At 39.8% G+C, this 19,974-nt stretch overlaps 3 protein-coding genes and 1 long non-coding RNA gene across 10 annotated transcripts in view; 2 read left to right on the top strand and 2 right to left on the bottom strand.

The window, feature by feature from the left end:
• si:ch211-284o19.8 (protein lifeguard 1) overlaps nucleotides 1–5,306 on the bottom strand; it is an 8,519-nt gene extending 3,213 nt beyond the window's left edge. For 2 of the 4 annotated variants that reach the window (XM_003447512.5, XM_019347666.2), the window contains exons 1-4: nucleotides 4,983–5,131; nucleotides 3,601–3,866; nucleotides 1,732–1,932; nucleotides 663–791 (exon numbers count right to left, since the gene is read on the bottom strand). In XM_003447512.5, the coding sequence (XP_003447560.1) occupies nucleotides 663–791; nucleotides 1,732–1,932; nucleotides 3,601–3,855 (585 nt within the window). In that variant the 5' untranslated portion in view covers nucleotides 3,856–3,866; nucleotides 4,983–5,131. Of the gene's footprint in view, nucleotides 1–662; nucleotides 792–1,731; nucleotides 1,933–3,600; nucleotides 3,867–4,982 lie in introns of all 4 variants that reach the window. The other 2 variants (XM_025900370.1, XM_013272739.3) reach the window with 2 other exon arrangements.
• LOC106098400 (uncharacterized) overlaps nucleotides 1–14,861 on the top strand; it is a 15,939-nt gene extending 1,078 nt beyond the window's left edge. The window contains exons 2-7 of one of the 4 annotated variants that reach the window (XR_003214917.1): nucleotides 551–797; nucleotides 878–957; nucleotides 1,056–1,115; nucleotides 1,735–1,897; nucleotides 14,420–14,516; nucleotides 14,641–14,861. This is a non-coding gene — a long non-coding RNA (uncharacterized LOC106098400). The other 3 variants (XR_003214916.1, XR_003214918.1, XR_003214915.1) reach the window with 3 other exon arrangements.
• zgc:66427 (E3 ubiquitin-protein ligase znrf1) lies at nucleotides 9,952–19,905 on the bottom strand. The gene is made up of 5 exons (XM_003447468.5): nucleotides 19,139–19,905; nucleotides 17,743–17,838; nucleotides 17,234–17,339; nucleotides 14,868–14,970; nucleotides 9,952–12,246 (listed from the first exon to the last, which is right to left on the bottom strand). The coding sequence occupies exons 1-4, from the start codon at nucleotides 19,659–19,661 to the stop codon at nucleotides 14,913–14,915; spliced, it is 783 nt and encodes a 260-aa protein (XP_003447516.1). The 5' UTR covers nucleotides 19,662–19,905; the 3' UTR covers nucleotides 9,952–12,246; nucleotides 14,868–14,912.
• The window catches only part of LOC102080233 (telomerase-associated protein 1), a 34,151-nt gene continuing 34,022 nt past the window's right edge, over nucleotides 19,846–19,974 (top strand). Inside the window, exon 1 of the mRNA XM_019347658.2 lies at nucleotides 19,846–19,974. The gene's annotated coding sequence lies outside the window, so the exon portion shown is untranslated.

Raw genomic sequence — 19,974 nt, 5'->3', positions numbered from 1 at the left:
CAAAATTAGCAAATGTTTGCACTGAAGGACCAGAGATTTATAATTTTCTTTAAAATGAAAAATTGCTTAATCATTAAAAAGTAGAGGGGAGAATAAAAAAACTATTGGTTGGGCTGATCAGTATCGGCATTTATAAATGAAAATTTAAAAGGTAAAAAAAAAAATATAATAATGGAATCCTTCAACCATGGTATGAGTGGTGAAGTTGCATAGTTTGTCCACCAGAGGGCAACCTGCAACTTCCCTGCTGGCAACACATGTTGGAAACACCACAAACAAAACGACCCGCTGATCCAAGCAGAATCAGGCAGAACCTAAAGCAGTAAATAAATAACTACAGATAATGAATGTTAGGGGAATCTATTTATGTTTCATGTGTCTGAAAGAAAAAAAATCTGAAATATCAGAATATTCGATTTTTGAATAACCAAATATCGATATCAGTCTTACAAATATCAGTCAGTATCAGTCAATCAGCTTCCCTTTCACGTTACATTTTTCACTGCATGCATTTTGTGTTATTCTGATGTGCTGTGGATTTTCTTTACAGAAACTTTTCAGAGTTTTGACTTCAAAGTCAGCTGAGAAATCTGCACTCTGCTTTGGTGAAGAAGAAGAAAACCTTTCAAATGCAGCTCTTCTGCTCAGTCTGACGGTCTCACCTGCACTGAAAAAGCGATGATTGAGATAGTAATGGCCAGCGTTACTCCCATAGCGAGGATCACAGCAGTGGTGTTGTGAAAGGAGGCGATGGTCCCCGTCATGTATGACATGCTCACGGTGACAACAAACTGGAGGTAGAAAATTAAATGCATTAAACATCTCCAGAACACATGAAACGCATTTTCTACTCATTTTTTTCCTCAAAAAAAATAAGAACATATCAAATAATGAAAACAGAAGAGAACATTTACAAGAAGCAAGGCCAGGAAGAAATTGTGTGAACGTGGTCTTCAGGTATGGATGCTTGTTTCCGACATTGAAAAAACCAAACTTTTATATTGGGGCAATGTGGCCTTTTGGCCTCTGCTTTTCTAGTTTGTTGTGTTTGTCAGTCTCTTCCAGGAATTGCTGGGTTGAGGTGACCTAGATAAGAAAGCATAACACCTGAGCAGGTTTGGTTTAAGGCTTTTTCTTTTTCTCTTATGCACATACTCATTCATACACTTACCATGCATTCAGACACGAATGCACTTAATGAGTGCTTTTAAAAGAAAAGGTGCAGTGAGCTTCTGCTTGCGTTTTGCTCTGCTGTACGTGCTGTATTTAACAACAACAACAGGAAGAGCCTGTCCTAAATTAACATGCCAACCAAACCTCAAATCACTCAGTGAATCTGCTGCCCTTTAGAGAAAACTTTAGAGGTTTTGTTTTGGAAAATGTAAAAAGCAAACTTTTCACAAGTCATTTAGAGCTTTGAGTGCTCAGTTAGAATAGAAAAGTGCTACATAAGTGCCAGAACATTTACCATCTGTTTGTGGAAGTCTAAATCTTTGACAAAAGTCATCTGTGATTTTTTTTTTTTTTTTTTTTTTTTTTTTTTTTTTTGCTGTTGTTCTTATTCTGACCTTTATTTCCTTTTTTTTTTAAAAATTTATTGCTGAGCACTTAGCACTTATACTTTAACTTCTAGTTTTTAGTTAAGTGGTTCACAAGCTGAGGTGCCATCTTGACTGCATGACCAAAGTATTTCACTTCTCTTTCCAAAATGTTTTGTTATTTGTGACCCACCAGTGCCACAATGTTCCACGGGTGATGCTGGCTGAAGGACTTGCAGCAAGTGAGGGCGATGGTGACAACAACGAAGACGATGAAGGAACTGAGATAGACCCAAATGTTTGATTGCACTGCCTCTTTGACCACGCTGGAGAAGGTGAACACGCACACTACAGTGAAGGTGAACAGCAGCTGGAGCGTCACGATGCTAAAAACCTGTGCAGGAAAAGAGAAAAGGCTGAGTTTTGTTTTTTAAATTACAACTTTATTACTAAGTAACTACACTGTAAAAGAAAACTGCAAATGTTTTTCCTTAAAGTAAACTTACATTAACAAAGAAGAACTAGTCCGACAATATCAGCTGTTTCCTGCCTTAGTCAGAGGTTGCTTTGAAATATTATAAACAGGGTGTCAAACATGCAGTTCTGGGGCCAGAGCTGGCTCACCAAAGACCCCAGACCAGGCCCCAGGATGGCCCAAAGAAATCTTTGATTTTTCAGTAAAATGCATTCAGTACCTGCTGAGGTAACACCAACTTCATCACACTGGAGTCAAAGATTAGCTGCGTATTTTTAGATCTCGAGAAGGTATTTCAATCACAGAGTAAAATATTATCAATGTTTAGTGCGTGAAAACTGTAAATTTGAAGAGTTTGTGCTTTTCAACAGTCGCTGTGAATTATAATGTACAATAAATCAGATATACTGTAGAAAACACACTTTTTTTAAGGTGTACCAGGCTGCTTATCATCTGCAAAAGCAGGGTTCATTAAATGTTATTGTTTTTAAAACATACTTGTAGTTATCTATATTAAAATAAAGATGGGTTATTATACAATTGCTTTACTTGGTAGTCCCACTTGAGATCAAATTGGGCTGTATGTAGATCATCTATTCATTTTCTTATCCAGTTCAGGGTCACTTAGCAGCTGAAGCCTATCCCAGCTGTCATAGGGTGAGAGGCAGGATACAACCTGGACAGGTTGTTACTCTGTAGCCAGTGTAACAGAGTGGCAGCCGATCACATTTGGCCAGTTTAATATCAACAGTTAACCAAAGTGTGGGTCTCTGGACTGTGGAGAAAGCTGGAGTACCCGGTAAGGACCCTTGCAGGCTCAGGGAGAGCATGGAAATTCAAGGATGCTTGTGTGGTCCTTGAAAATAACTTCTCTCTTTTCTCAAATCTACTTATTTGTGCTCAGGAAGAAAGTGAGAGAAACAGCCTGCTTAATCTTCAGCATACAGGCACAAAATAGTTCCTGATTTTGCCAACTGTAACATGTGAACAGCACGTGCTGCAATTACCAGTTCATAAAATCAAATTGATTGCAGAGCATAGCTTTTAAAACAGCTCCCTAAAAGTAAACAGGATTTGAAACACCCAACTTCTCCCACTCCAAGTGGCTGTTGTGTGAAAGTAGACCCGACCGAAACATCTGGCTGCTATGTTGACGTGCCCTTACGGCTTCCTGTAACTGGCTGTGAAATTCAGGGTTACTTAAGTTTTGTATATTTTAATTCCTTTTTGATTTGTTTTCCTCTTTTATTTTTTCAGTTTAGTTTTTAGTTTAAAAAAAATTGCTTTACATTTATGAGCTTTTGTGTTATTTTCAGTTTCAGAATATAGAATAATATGTCATTTTTCAGGGGCAAGAAAGTTTACTTACTCATTTAATTTAGTCTGATTTTTTTTAAGGTGCATAATATTACTTATTTTATAACTAAATTGAGTTAAAATTACTGATCATAACAACGACAAAAGAAAGCAGTTTTGTGTTGTTGTGTTGCAGCAAATACAAAGAGTACTTGGCGCACATGTCTCAGAAAGACTTTCAACATTTATGGTGGATTCTTAGAGTTATCGTCCAAAATGTAGTGTACAAACCTTTCTAATAAACCCTTTCCTCACTATCTCGTCATCAAAGGAAGATGAGGACATCAGCGGAGTCGTTTCTGATGATATCTGTGGGTTTATGTCATGGAAAGACTCATAACGAGAGATCTGAGGTGGTTTGTACACTGGTGGGGCTTCAGAGTAGGCTGGAGGCTGCTCTTCTTGGTAGGAATGCATCGATGCCGAGGGGACATCAGAGCTGGGATCGTGCTGTGTCTCCTTGGAAGTGATGGAGTCTGCTGACATTCTGGCGAAAACTGAAAGTCAGTGACAAAAGAGGAACCGAATGTAAAAGTTAAATTCAAGTAAACATCAGTTGTGGAATGTATAGCAGCACAAGTGGAAACTGTCCGGTTTAAAAAAATACAATAAAACACGAGGACGTCATTAAAATCAGTAACCGAGCTACTAAAAGAATATTTCTACTCATATATTTGGTTTCAAATAGCTGCAATAATTCTGGATGGGGACAGAAGGGTCATGCACAGCATTGCTTAAGTCAGATGCTGTTTTTTTTTTTTTGTTTTTTTGTTTTTAAACAGCCAGGCTTGCTGCTGACTTGTTACACAAGAATGGTGTGGGCACTGAGAAGTAAAACTTTTGATTTCATCATTTACTGTGGGAAAGTTGGTGTTGTGTCAGCTGATGTAGGCTAAAAGATTTATGATACCCAATTTAACTGAACTTATTTTGTAGCTGCATTTTGAGTGTTTGCAGCTTTCACACTAAAATTAGACATGCTGTCTTTACATAAAATTAAACACTTGAACACAAATGACCTTACTTTACTTCATTTAGGTTTAATGCACATTACACAATATTATTTTAGCTAATTTTGTTACAAATAAACTGTTGCTGTGAATATCCTTGATTTTTTTTTTTTAAGTTAAGAGTACTTGTAGACAATGAAGTGTTTAATGGACAGAGCTCAGTTTTTGCCGCATCTTACATGAATTCTGTTTTTATGAACATTTGAATTGGAATTCTGAAAAAGCGAACTGACCCAGAGTCATGGTGGCCTTTTAAACCTTTCAGGTTTTTGGCCACACAACGACTGGAAATCATATCAGACATCCGCAAGAATCTGAACGTCTAAACACAGCAAAACTTAAACAATGATCACATCACGTCAGTAAAGTAAGAGTTTGAAATTAGACGTGATCAGATCCATGAGTGAAAAATGCTGCCTTATTTAGAAAAAGCAGTCCAGATGATTAAATGAAACAAGAACAGTGCAAAATAAGTAAACTATAAAACTTGCAAATAGTTGTTTTTACCAATAGGAGAAGCACTGGTGTCAGGTATACAGGACATTACCTTTTACCTACTGTAGTATAGGTCTATAATAGAGAGTAAATTATTGTTCTTCCTACCTCTGTTGCTTGATAATCCCGCAGTACTTTATGTGATGAAGGCTACACGTTAAACCTGGACTGGTTGACGATGGCAGCTATATGTTTTACTTACGTGATATCGAGTTTCACTTCCTTCCACTTTAAAGTGGTGAAACCTTCTGATGACTAACAGGGTTTAAAAACTCCTTTGTTTCTTAACAGATCACTGACCATTAAAGTGTCCAGGGACTTCCCAGGGTCCTCCTCAGTCTGAACTTCCAGAATTGAGTGCTGTAAAAATTTAAAAATGACTGATTTTTTTGGTTTTTTTGGGTTGCTCATTTGTGTGCTTTCTCTCTCTGTGGATTTGGCTTCTGTTTGCCCCTGTTTTTGGACTAATTTCCTGGACTGCTTGCAACCTGAATAAAGGTTTGCCATTTTTTGCCGTCATCCTGCCGTATCCTTTTTCTCACAGTCTACCTAAACTGCAGTTTGTGACAATATGGCCAGGCTTCTCCTTCTGCAGCAAATTTGCTGAGACTTTACTCCATCTGATCAGAAGCTACTGACTGTTCTGCTTTCATTTTGAATCTGTTAAACTTTCATTCACTTTAACCTCCTAAGACCTGAACTCTTTCATGGCATGCATTTTTAATTTCTCTTTGCTATTTGGGCTGATTGGGACCTGATGGATGTAAAAACAAGGAATTACGTGATATATTTTTTTTTTTTTTTTTTTTTTTTTTTTTTTTTTACCTGTCTGTCTGTGTTTCAAAGTATTGCTTATGTGTGCAAATGTAGAAACACGTGCTTGAACATGTGTTTATATATAAGACATGTTGGGATGAGTACATTCAGAATTGTCTGGTTTTATTCAAATTATGAGGAAGTACTTAAAGTATAACACAAATAGTTCTTTTTTAAAAATAGTATTTATAAATGCTAACCAAATACAATATTCATAGAAATCTGGGGTAATCTTTTGTCTTTGGAAAGCTGTCCTGAAATATTCACATATTCACTTTGTCTGCTGCTGCCAGGCATAGACTGTAATTGCAATAATAAGTGTGCAACCTATTTCCAGACAGCTCATTCAGTGCTCACATTTCCCTCAAGAAAATAAAAGTATTAGGATAAATATTCATCTTTTGGGACAACACAAAATATTTTGTGTTTACTTCAGTTATTTTTAATGTCTGCTGTCCTTAATTTAAAAAACAAACAAACATTATATATACACACACAACCATAATGAACAAACAGACACTAAGATGAGTTGTTATTTAACTGATAGCTTTTATTTCACAGGTTTATTATTTTTCAATTATGACATAGCTTATATTTCTGAAGACGGTTGTGGTATATTTTCAGGTCTGTTTACCTCACTGCCTCTTTTCATTTTCATTTTCATTGTGTTTATACAAAACACCCATAGTGTGTGTTGATATTTTCGAAAATCCATTCTTTCCTCAACGAATGCTGTGATTCTTGTAACACTGGCTGCCGGACACTTTACTTCAAGTTACTTTACTTTCTTCAGGTCAATTTCTGGAGAAGTTCAAACTTAGAGTTCAATGGTGACGTCGAGCACAGAAGAGGAAATGGCTGAGGGGCATCATGTGGTAGAGCTGAGAGCTTCAGATCACAGACACCGAGGGGATGTTGTGGTTTCAACTGTAAAAAGAACTAAGGAACAAAACATGCTTTTAAATGCAACAGTAACATGTTGTGCCCTCCCTGATTTTTAGATTTAATGCGGAATAAAGTCAGAAATTCGGAACTTGGAAATGACCTCATCACAAACTTAAAGCTCAGATTTCAGAAATGGGAACTGTGTGATGTTTGTCTTCATTGCACAATGACCCATACCATTGTATAATGTTTGTGCTGTGCTGGGACTTGCAGGTACATGCTCATCAGCTGCAGGAGCTACACCTGAGCTAGATTTTGATACTTGCATTATTTCAATTAACTGTAATGTTGGTGGTCACAGGACACAAAAACTGCATGTATGGAATCTCCAGGCAAATCTGATCAAAACTGCTTAAAACGTTTGGTGACTTTCATCTGAAATAAGGATTAGAAGGATTTGATTTTTATTACTCCTGCTGAATTACTCATGCATTTAAATTCAGGATTGTTTGAGTGCCACATCTCTCTCTTAGAATGTCTCTGACCTGAACACAGTGTACTGTGCTTTATAAAAGCTCCCTCATTGTGCTGTCTGGCTCTTACAAACCTCTTCTAAGCTCAGCAGTGTGCACTTTGCTGTCTGCCACATATACATATAAGCCTGAAATAACTGATATGCTGGCTTGTTACTGATGATTTTTGTAAAATAAGTGCATTACTTAGTGGCAGTCTTTAAGTCAGCCTACGACAGTAATACAAATGCAATTATTGTTTCTTTTAGGACTTTAAATATAAATGGGATAAAGCCATACAGCTGAGTAGACACTCTGGTTCATAGGTTGCCTTAAATTTCATTCCACTACCAAAATTCTTTCAGAAGTCTAATGACTTTGGCTTAAAATAAATATTTCAAAACATTTTTTGACCCTCTGTTTTGCTTCTCCCGTCCTCTTTGCTGCTGCTCAGATCTTCCATAGATTTCTATCCAGGATTATCTGAGTGCCATGACTCTATTTTATAGTGTCTCTGACCTGAACATAGTGTGCTCGTCTTTACAAAAGCTCCCTCATTATGCTGTCTGGGACCCTCTTCCAGCCTCAACAGCATGCTTTTGGCCTTCTTTTTTTGTAGTAAAAACGATCAGTAATGTAACATGTCAGCAATGTCAGGCTTATCATATTACACAACAAATTTTAGCTTGCACTGCCTTTGGGCTGGGCTCTATCCCTGAAAAGAGGAAGCACGACAAACCACTGTACTTTTCAGGGCATGACATGTAAGTTGTTTCAAACTTTAAGTAAATTGTCCAGTAGTTAAGTTAACAGTTCCACAGTGTCATATGGCATCTTTGAATGTCTAAAAGAAATTCTAAATACATAAATTTACTGATTCATTTGGGAAGAAAAGCAGCAAATTACTCACAGTGAGGGAAATTTCAGCATCTCTGGATGAAAAATGACAAATACCAGAAAATTTAAATGGTATCTGAATAATACTTTTTCACATCTTCTTTTAACAGTTTATTTCATATATGAGGAATCCATTTTTATATCATTTGGTTAACTTATTTAGAATTAAACCAAAGCCCAGTCATTCATTCGACTCTAGAATATTTAATATACAGAAGTGGTCAGCGTCGACTCGATGTCAGAAAGGGGCGTAAATCATCACCTCTCCACCGCTGCGGCTGACACTTGGTATGAGATGTTTGGGGTAATGTGCTCTGTGAATTATAGCGTAACATTTCCCCCTAGGCCTGATAGTGATTTGTTCAGATGCATCATTGGAAATCTAAGCCATGGTGTCTCGAGTTATTATAGTTTTGTATTTTCTAATTGTTTTTTAGTTTTATTTTCACTTTGTTTTTTATTCAGTTTAAGTTCTCAGGGTAGTTTTCCTGTTTCAAGTTAGTTTTTATTGTCACAAAATGTTTAGTTTTATCAGTGTAAGTTTGTCTTTTTAATTATATTATGGAGGGCAAATGTCAGAGGTAAGATTTGGGAGCATCAGTACAGGTATTAAAGTAAGAACACAGAACCTTTCGAAAGCTGATGACTCACAGTCTTGGAGACATGTAGAAACTCAAACACATGCCTCAGCAGGCTTGTTGTAATACAGTTTTTTTTTTTTTTTACCAGAGTAACAGATCCTAAAACTACAGATATGTCCTATAAAATGCTTTTTCACATCTAGTTATTTTTAGTGAACTACATTAACCTTGCCCTGGGGAACCCTTCCAAACAAGAACCACACTTGTTCAGCTTTTTCTGATCGGACAATCATGAACTGTAACATTTAACATGCTGAGCTAGTCTGGAGCTAGATTTTGAGTTTCTCAGAGCATTGCAGAGTCAGTCCTTGGGCAGGACCTCATTGGGACGTTCACTCCTGGGAAGATTGGCAACTGTCTTGACCGTATTCCCACTTGTGAATAATCTCTTGCTGTAAAATGACAGACTTTTTTGGGGGGGACATATCCTTTATGTATTTTCCCTGCTAGCTCAGATCACATAAACATCTTCTGTGTTTGCCTGGTTTCAGTCATGAGAGTTGGACCATGAAGCGTATCTGAAATCGAGCTACTTTTATGCATTTTGTTTGCTAATATGTGATGTCGTTTACAAATCTGCTTCAGTAGCTCAGATGAATTTCAGCAGCAATTTTGCACATTTTCAAAACTTTCTGCATCTTAAAGACATCACCGTTGTTGTTTTGCATCATTTTTAGGAATCGCGTTCACATTATTTGTTATTGAGGATGACAACAAACAAGAACAGCCAACGATGGCTTAAGATTAGTTACCAAACACCTTCCTCTGCTTACTTTACATTAATTGTTAAAGAAAAAGCAAGTCCTCTCCTTCTGTTCATATACAGTAGAGATAACATGTCCAATGCATCTCCTGAAATCTACACATATGCTTAAGCAGGCGCTGCAGTCAAGCTGCACAAACAAGGAGACACATTTTTGACAACTTAAACCAAAACAAAAATATATATACACAAAACACACGGACAAAACATCTGTCACACATATTTATTGTAAAAAATACATATAAAAACAATTTGAGACATACAAAAGATCGGAGCTTAGAAACAGTATATTGAACAGACAAGGACCAAGCAATTTTCTTGAATTGCATTACATATTTACAATTTAATAAATAAAACTCAATTTGTTTGTTTTATACCAGAGTAAAGGCAGATTGTCCATATCTTGGGGATGCAGATGCCGCTGTGGTGACAGTTTAAACACATCGGTCTGTAATCACAGGGCAGGCAGGGAAACGGCGCCCTGTGATTCGAAACCAAAGACTTGAGAATATTTATACAAAATACATCCTTGGTTGGAGAGGGGCTAGTTTGCACACCGAGCATTTAGCTAGCATTGGTAAAAATTTGAGGTATTGCACCGCACAGCTTAGAGGGGGTTAAGAAAGTAAATCAAGAGTAATGTGGCGGTTTTGGATTGTCTGTAATCTTTATCGACAACCCAACTGCCACCAACACCCCTCTGAACACACACACACTCACACAAACACCCCCCCTTAAAACCCTCCCAGCCAAAGTATACAATATCATAACTTATCACCACGACAAATGTAATCTGAACATCTAAATGATCGATGCGCCTCCTCTTCTGCCCTGTTCCCCGCAACAACACAGACCTAAATGCACAAACAAACTATATTTGGCTTTATTTTTCTTTTCTCCAATACAAAATAAGAGAAACATGCACAGGGCTGCCCTCTAATGACGGGACAGGTTATAGCACCGCAGACTGCAGAACATTGGGGTGGGGGAGACAGAAAAGACCAACAGAGGCTGGGGTGAACAAACCTGTGTGCATGGCTCACCTCTTGGCCAACCTCTAAACCGCCCCACACCACTGCAGCACTGAGAGTTAAGCACCTTTAGAGCAGGCAGCAAAAGCAATCAGTTACAATATATGTTTTGTTCTTTCTGCTAGAGTTTCCACTGGCCTACGTACAACCTGTATCAGGCAGCATCTGTTGAGCAGCCTTACTGTTTGGGCTTCCACTTCAGCTCAGCCCCCCAAAACGACACCACAAATACCTCCTTGCACAAGAACCCCTTCACCAGGCAAAAGGCAATCATAACACACACAAAAAGAAAGGCCAAGGATAGCCATTTAACACATTTAGCAATAAACATGAGCTCTGTGATAATAGCCTAAAAAAAAAAACAAAAAAAAAAAACAAGGGGAATGGGAGGGGGAGGCTGCTTATGTAATAATTAACCATCAGCTGTCCGTAGCCTCCAGTGTTATGGATGGAGGCAGAGACCACATGGTGTACACTTGCTCCAAAAAATACATCCGTCCCTTTATCTCCCCTCGATCTGGCATTTGTGTAACCAGATGGCGAAACTGTTGCGTGGCCCAAAAGCAGAGAAAAGAAAAATCCAAATGACACCCCAGAGGACAGAGGCAGGGGACAAAAACTCAAAACAGCTTTCAAAGTAGAAGTTTCGACCATGTGAGCCGCCATGTTGCGTACCAAATACAACGTTAAACAGGAAGGATGTTGAATGCAGTTAAGCCGGTTCACCAAGCAGACTTCTGGGCAATTTACAGTACACACACACACACACACACACACTTGAATTTACAGTCGTGCTCAGGACATAGTGTGTCCCTGGTCGTTATCTGAATGTGCACGCGCACACACACACACACACACACACACACAATCTTATCCTGGACCTTATGGTTTAAACTAAAACAAGCCTGAGGGACAAAAGTGCACAAGTTGGTGCAAACACCAGCGCTACTATGGCCCTATAAAATACCTACAAACCCTCCTCAACGCTCACCAAGTAGCAGCACATTAAACCCACCGCTATTCAACCACCTACAAGAGTCTGACCTACCCCCCCCCCCAAAAAAAAGAAGAAAAAAAAAAAAAAAGACTTATTTTTCTGTCCCCTAAACAGTTAGGCCCCCCAAACATCCCCTGAAATGTTTACATGTAACAGGAGAGGAAAAAACACCTAATGACGGCAGCCCCCATTCACCAAATACAAGTCCTCAACCTCCAGCTCAATCAAAATAAAGCAATGTTTACATGGTAACAGTTCATGCTTTCAGTGTGAGGTTGGTTCATTTTGGGGTGAGCCGAGAAAAGAAAACATTCATCCGATGTATGACATGGAACGATAATCGTTCTGTTTTGGATTTTTTCTTTTTTTTTTTGCAAAACACTTGATAAAATAAACAATCCCGTTGGGAGGGAGAGAAAATACACAGGAGAGGATCCAGAGTCACAGTTAAGACCATTTTTTCTTTTCGTTTTTAACCCCCCCCCCCAGCCAGGTTTACGTTCGTTCTAGGATGATAATATTTATACGTTCCCCAGTTTAAAGCCAAGTGCGCAGAATAGACGGGTAAACGCCGTTGTTCCTGTTCCAACCTCGAGGGGATGTCCCGACCACGGATTTTTAAACTGTCGGGAGGAGTTTGGCTTGAAATGGTCAAGCTCAAAGGGATTGATCCCAGCAGAGAGCATCAGGTGTCTTCACGTGCAGCTTCCTCTTAGGATCGTCTGTTCTCCGCTCATGTATTTGTAGTCTGTGTCCAAGAGTGACAGTGGGCTTTTGTTTGTTCAATTACACATTTTTTATTGGGATTTTTTCGGATTCAGTGTAGTCTCCTGTGAGGGCAGAAAAAGACACGAAAAAAGAAAAGAAAAGAAAAAGATTCATTAATACAGGCTGTGGGGACTGTGCTGAAAAACAAACTGCAGCAAAGACAGAAAAATTTGAAAATTTATGTCAATTCTATATCTTTTTTTGTTTTTGGTGTTTTACAGAAACAATGTGGCCACAGGCAGAGGTTCTTTGTGCTGCCAGCATTTATTTTCTATACAAACGCTATTAAGTTCAGCACTGACGCAAAAACTTTGAGGGTGCAGCTTCTTCCAACCCCACCCGCCCACACACCCACACTGAACACTGAACACTGAGAAATCCAGAAGCAGGGAGTTTTGTGACGCAAATGCTGGATGTTACTAATAACATTTTTTACAGCAGAAGCCCTTATTTCAAGAGTAGAGCAGCACTCTAAAAATGAGTCAGCGGGGAAAAAGGCTGCCTTTTGGGCTCGATCAAAGAGCAACCTCCAACCATCGATAACAAGCTGAAGTCCCCTAAATGTCCCCTGATGCTTGACAATACAAGTGAGTAAATCACAAAGACTCCCATGTTAAAAAGAAAACCTTTACAACACAAAAACATTTTGGACCCCAAGCACAGCTTTCCCCAGAGCAGAGTGCAGTTTTTCTTATAACGCACGCACCTGGAAAATGGAGTTAGAGGTGCAGCCACTTTGACTGACAGGAAGGTGGAGCTGATCAGCTTCTACTCGGCCTCATCCACTACTTTGGTTTATTAAAGTTTATAAAAGTGGTTTACAAAAGTGGATCTTTTCCCCCGTAAGTGCTTTTTGGAGCGTTTTTTAACGGATGGATCTGACGAACTATTATCAAACTGTAACAGACGGAGGTAGTTTCCAGGTCTTAGTATCTTAAACATGCATTATTTTTAAATGGCCAGCAGGGTGCAGTCTCTCTGGTTGCTTTCTATGGGAAAAGACGTCACGGATTTGACCTTTGAACACTTTCCTGATGAAATTATGTGCTCAGTCCCAGAAAGTTGAGTCTGTTCAAGTGGATGTATCCGCATCAGCATAATCCAAATGAACAAAATCATCTTTCTGGGATTTCCTAACCTGGGTGACATGTGCGCTGAGTCACTCATTTTCAAAGCCACGCTGAATAAAACATAAACTCTGTTTTTTTTCAATCTGATTATGCTATGTTTTAGAAAGCAGGATTAACCAGGGTATGCTGGGCATTGTCTGATGACTTATTGAGCTCATCTTGAGGTCTCAAAATAGAACTCCATAAAAAAATGTTTTAAAAAAATAGTTGCTTTCATCTTTTATATTCTCTATGGCTCAGACACGAATGCTAAACTAAGACTCACATTGCATTTCTTTACTTTTCTGAAAAGTACAACTAATAAATCCATCTTGAAAAACACGCCAAGTAAATAAATAAACCTATAACACATCCATTGGGAAATTAATGTGCATACCAGACTGGCATTTTACAGACATTGCTGGCATTTATCACACACAATAGCTAATCAAGAAAGCAATCACTGGATCCGTCAATAATGGCATAATTAACAGTCGCAGCTCTTTTGTCTTGTGTCATTTTCACACTCGAGGTGGGGCCCTGTTTCCCTCCAGATAACAAATCAAACCACACATTTTATTTTTTTTAAACAACTTGCCAACAAGTCGTGGATACTGGCACTCTTATTTGGTGTTGGCTCTTGTGGCAACGTCTCACTTCCTCTTCCCGTTGCAACGCACGGCGGTGCTTATCTGTAGTTTAATCTCTGTAGCTTGGTTAATTACAAGCATGCACACAGCAACTTATTTCACTGTGTAACCTACACGTGGGTTATCGGAGCACACTTTCTGCAAAATAAATTTACAGCTTAATGTGTCTTCAGGGGTTTGAAGGGCTTGTAGTTCGCCGTCTCACCAGCACTTTCCTGCTCAGTGTATCAAATGTTTAACTACACCAGGCCTCCTTTAGTGCTAGTAGGACTCATAATAAATTTCGTTCTTTCATAGCTTTGAAGGCTCAGTCCTGCAAAAACACCATTGCTGATGCAAAAACATCCACCAGTTCAGCTCTAGTACTGGCAACATTTTAAATGACTGTGTGACCTAAATACATTACACTTAATCATTGTAGTTATGCGTAATTTAGTGTACCACAATTGTGTCAATTTGCGTATGCATCTCCCTAGGGGGATGCAAACATGCTCCACTGCAGTCCTCCAAAATCCCAAATGCATGCTGCTGGACGTGGATGACGCCGTGCATCGGTAGAATGCTGAGTGGTTGGTAAGAGGGCCAGAACAGGGAAGGGAGCAACAGCAGAGTTAACCGCGAAAGTGAAAGGCATTGTCTTCAAATTCAAAGAGCTGAAGTGAAACTGAGTCTGTTATAAGTTTGCTTTTCTCCACAGCTCGCTGACGGACCAACGGCAGCACAAACAGGGGAAATCCACAGACTGGTTTGTGCCACATACTTCACATGCTGCCCCTATTGAAACCAGGCGCTCTGTGCAAGTAGACTGACAGTCCGGACTGCCCACATGCTACCATTGCTGAACCATAATGTCATCATTACTCTTCACTGCAGGCAGTACTAGCTGCACGTTTTGGTCATTTATCAGGTCAGCAGTGTACGTACCTGAGTCGGGTTGGTCACGGCGTGGAATACATGTGACCCCATGAGTCAATCAAAGGGATGTTCAGGGCAGCAAGGCTTCACCTTTGACCAGGAATCAATGCAGCTGCAAGGAGACAGAGCACACTGAGAATGTGGAGACACCAAGACGATATACTTGAATCAACTCATGCTAATGTGGGAGAAGCTCGAAGGTCTTCTTGTGGTTGTAGCGTCTCCCACAAGGCCTAATCCACTCACAGGAGGTGTGAAACCAAAATAAAAGGGTAAACATTCAGCAGTCAATCCTTCAAGGCCTCGTTGACTCACTGAAAGCAAATGGAGCAGAGATAAGACGCCCAAAGACCTCGGGGCCTCTTTTGGCTGTTTGCCTTTGTCGTTTTGTTTTGAGTTGCAAAAGTCTGTTAGGTGTTTTTTTCCCCCCTTAAGTTAATGGCCTCTTTACTTTTAACTCGTGCCATCACCTCGTGTTTTTCAGATGGTAATGACTTTTATTTTTATTGGCTTTAAGTCACTAATCTGGAGCCGAGACAAACAGTCGATACTTAATGAGCCTGGATGGAAAAAAAATAAAAAATAAAACAAGCAGCAGCTAAAGCAAAACATTTACCAGCAGGAGATTTTAGGTTAAGGATAATTAAACTGAATGTTTTGGGTGATGCTACTTCTAAAACAAAATGAAGTCATTGCGTTGAGCGTTGGGTAAACACATGAATAATGAAAACCAGTATGAGATTAATCCACATTAAAAACAAAAATACTTGTACAGTTTATTTATAGTTTAAATAAACTGTTTAAAACGATTGATAAGCCGCTCAATCCATGCATTAAAATACACAGAAAAGTTGTTTTATATAAGACACACGATGTATTCACATAAGTAACCGACTGACTTTCTTCAGTAGAAATATTCAATGTTTTTGGGTCTGTTAGCAGTGTAGCTAGTAAAGCACAAAAACAACATTATGGCAGATTGCCCTCACATACCTCAGACCTGATTAGTGATCCTATTCGTCTCCCGGCTTGGGACCGGCTCTAGCAGCGAGTTCCATTTGAAGTTTGAAAATTTCAAACTCAGAAAGCCGGAGCAGCCTCACCGACCCAGACTTAACAATCTGAGATGGCACCAGCAGTGCACGTAAACATTCATAAAACTGCAAAACTTGCAATCTGTACAACTAATGTACATTTGTTATGAGCCACACGCAGAGCACCGACCAGGATCTGTCCATGACTGTGCTTACAGTGTTTTAGTCCTGCGCTCTACTTTTAGTGATGCATAAACTGGCCTGCCTTACTAAGGAGCAAAACAAATCCTGGTATCCTCTCACTTTTCTACTGGAGTGCTACAACATGGAGCCATATTTATGTTTCAACTTAATCATAATTTTTTTTTTTTCTCTCTCCATGATCTGTGTAAAAGTAGAAGTATTTTTTTAAAGTTCCTCTAAAAAACAACTAATTATATTATCTGTAATTTTTTTTTAAAGTTATAAAAATACAGCAGGCTGGATCTTGAGTGATCGATTACCTAATCTCGGTAAATCGGCTGTACTGACATTAAGGGGAAATCAGTGGCTTCTTGGAAGCTGGGCAAAAATCAAGTAATGAACAATACAATTTGTTTTAATTTTTCTTTTTTAAAATAAATTCCCTGAAACATACAACATACAGAATCACAGTAAAAAAATCTCCTAGAAATGTCATTAATTCCTTGGAAATTCCAAAAATAAATAAATAAAATAAAGCGTTGAACATTACAGCACGTTTTAAAAATGTCAAATGGGCTGAAACACATTATGAAAGTTGATAGTCATTTATTTTTTCCTAGAAATGTCATTGCCACTTAGAAAACTCTGTGCTCACATCTGGTATTTGTGTAAGAGCGGTACAGTTGTAAAAGCTCTTACTGAAAAAATATTTAAAGTCTTTCCTTTTTTTCTGTCACATATTTATAATGGAGGATGCTCTTATTAAACATGGCCAATGTTTAAATGAATTAAAAACATACAGCTGGAAATGAGCATAATAATAAGTCCAAATAATGTGAACACATGTTTGGCTTTAATCCATTTTATCTCAAATTTCAATCCAAGGCTTCCCAATTCTATCACTTTAGCAAAGATTACAGAGTTGAGTCTGGCACATCCAATCTGGGACATGAGCAACCGATCTGTAATTTTCAGAAAAGTGTAGCTCTATATACGATACACACTAGTACAGAACAACTTTTGTGTCCTTGTTTCAGATAGATTTCAGCTCTGGAAACCACCACATTTGCCCAGTGAGTTTACTTTTAATGTCACGTTTTGTCCCAAGCGAAGAAACAAGCTTATCTGCCCTATATTTTATTTTAATTTCATTCATACCTCTTGTGGTAGACGCAGAGGCAGGCCAGCCTGGCGATGGTCTCTCCCTGTACCAAATCCTCCAAACAGATGGAACACTCTCCACTGTCTTTACTGAGCACATCCGCTGTAAATGCACAAACACACAAGTCAACAATCAGGGTTTTTCCAGGCTAAAAATGGCCCTCTGGGGAATGGCAACGCATGTAACCAGTCTACATATAGCAAAGGCAATGAGTCTACAGTATCATACTTAAGAGAAGTCTGAATTTTCCTCTTATTACATTCAGTTTGATGAACAAAAGTTTATTTTTTGGCTTGATTAAATTAAAGCCCACTTAAAAATAAAGTTTTGCTCATATTTTTGTCAGAGACTTTGTGACCTTCTCTTCTGGGAAGGTCAAAGTCATTTTGATGAGTGCCAGAATGTTTTTTTTTTTTTTATGCATAGGAAAAAAACCCTGACAGTAAGTGTCACCAGCCTTTTAATAAATACAGCTGTAGGAGTATTTTAGTGGCATGATACTTACTGTTGTAAGGTAGAGGAGGAGATGTGAGGCAACTCAACAGGTGATCCTCAATCCGACCCCCCGGGAAAGGCTTTGAGCAGAAAGGACAGCGGATATCTGCAGAGGGCACAGACACAACAGACCCAAGATTAACACGGTGTGTCACAGCGCGATATAAATGATAGATGATGCGCGCTGAGCACAAGTGCTGTGTTTGGACATCTAGGTTGCACAAGCTGAAACCGCAAACCAAAGGGCAGCCTGAAACACAGATGCTAAATGAGGCGTTCCCATGCCTGAGATGGTGAGAATCACGTTGCCCTGAGTGTAACTGACCTGAAATAGCGTTATTTGACTGTACACACTGCTCAAAACACTGACTCAGTCTTGAGGGACGGCCACCGCTCGAGCCATTCGTAGATAGGACAGGCAGGCAGAAACAGTGCCTCGCTGCCCTACATTTGCCTCCTCCATCTATGATCCGCTGCCAGCAGTGAGCAGGCATGTGCAGTTGTGACCCATTTCCCTACACTTGCTAGAGGGCTGGCCTGGGAAATCCACCACACTGCTATGTTTTGGCTCAAAATGTCACGCTTGCTGTCACATCTTCACCATCTCTATTCATCTGATTATCTAGCAGGCTGAGACAAGTGCAATTTTTTGGCTTCCCCTGCACAGTAATGTTCCAATTTTAATGCAAGTTTTTTAAAAAAAAAGGAGAAAAAAAAGGCAGTTTGTTGCTTAATGTTTTAGACTTTCACGCTGCAGGATTTACCACTGACAGCCACTGTCAGCAGGCCTTGTGAAATGAATGGACTTGTATATCACCACTTCCAGTTTTACGCCACAGGTCTGCTTCATACAATAGGTCCTCTGATTATTTTAGTCAGCATGCGAGCACGGGAAAAAAAAGATTATCTGTCCAAGAATGTAAATTCCTCAGCAAATCCATTTTAATTCCAGACTGGCTTGATTGAGGGTTGCACTGCGGCATTTATGATACCGTTATATCCAAAAAACATATGTCTTATACTTACTGATGCAACAGTTGCATTTTTCGCTTAGCCAAGGTTTTAATAGCCCTGTGTTATTATTTTCTCTGACTTCAGATTAACATCAGCTGTCTAATGAAAGCACAGTCAACCCCCACATTTTTTTCCCCTTCTCCTCAGGTATTGAGCAATCTTTTCCCGTCACCTTCAAGCTCCAACACATCCATGGATTTTACGTAGCTTCTGTGGAAAAACGCCTTGCTGTATGCAAGCTTTCCTGGCATCTAAAAACGATTCAAACCACAATTACTGGTGCAGACCAGCCCTGTTACTAAGGAAATGTCATTTATGTGGCGCAAATACTAAATATTATACTTAAAAGAAAAAAAAAATATCTATCTGGTGCTCTTTAGATGTTAACTTACTGCCATGGCGATTGTTCACTCGGTAAAGGCCGATCCAAGCCTCTGACACCGGCCGCTGGTGTGTGCTTCGAACTCGGGCGGACCTTGCACCAACACGGGTGGCAGAGTGCCGATTCCCGGGCAGCCGCTCGGAAAAAGTGCGGTGTGGTGTGCGGCCTGTCTCCTCAACCTGCTGGTGTTCTGCGTCGACGGGAGCCTCTGGGCTAACATTGCCGTCTTCCTCGGGTTTCCCCTCGCTGTTGTCGTCGTCCCCGGGTGACGCCTGGCCAATGCTAGAGGGGATGCTGTGGTGGTCAGCGGGGCTGCCGTCCGCGCTGGCTCCGAGCTGCCCCGGGTCCGAGTCACTACCCTCCTCCGATCGGCTTCGGTTGGCCTCAGTGTCATCGAAGCTCACCGAAAAGTCGACAACGAGGCTGGTGGGCCTCGTGAAGCGAGGTCGCCGACAGGAATCCCGCTTTGTCCCATCTTTTCCGAAAGCTGAGGAAACCGCGTCTTCCTGTAGGCGACTCGCTCTCGTCCCCATCTCTGGTAGGCTAATTGAGCTGGCTAGCCGCGCTGCTTCCTCAAAACAAACTACCACAGAACGAGGGGACGGATTAACTTCGAAACGACCCGTAAAATGGTAAAATACTCGGATGGACAGTTTAAATAATCCCAACTTCCCAGTAACGTGGCCTTGTGAAACGGGTAGTTGAAGTTCGACGTGTCTCCTCCGGCCTCAGTTCGTCCTCACTATCCACATTTTCCTTTCTTTTTTGATGTACCCGTTCTTCTGGCTGCTGCAGCGGAAATAGAGCGTTTGCATTTCCTCTTTGCGCCTCAGTCCGGCATTTACG

The sequence above is a fragment of the Oreochromis niloticus genome, linkage group LG18 (genome assembly GCF_001858045.2).
Source record: "Oreochromis niloticus isolate F11D_XX linkage group LG18, O_niloticus_UMD_NMBU, whole genome shotgun sequence".
Lineage (NCBI taxonomy): Eukaryota > Metazoa > Chordata > Actinopteri > Cichliformes > Cichlidae > Oreochromis > Oreochromis niloticus.
This window is presented reverse-complemented; position numbering and strand designations above follow the sequence as displayed.

Bases quoted from the DNA above. Each gene is read 5' to 3' on its own strand.
- zgc:66427 (XM_003447468.5), bottom strand. From the start codon at position 19,661: ATGGGGACGAGAGCGAGTCGCCTACAGGAAGACGCGGTTTCCTCAGCT. The intron at 17,839-19,138 runs GTAAGTTAACAT...TGCCCTCTGCAG, and splicing joins AGTGAACAATCGCCATGGCA to ATATCCGCTGTCCTTTCTGC. The intron at 14,971-17,233 runs GTATGAATGAAA...GTCTCCTTGCAG, and splicing joins CTCTGCGTCTACCACAAGAG to CTGCATTGATTCCTGGTCAA.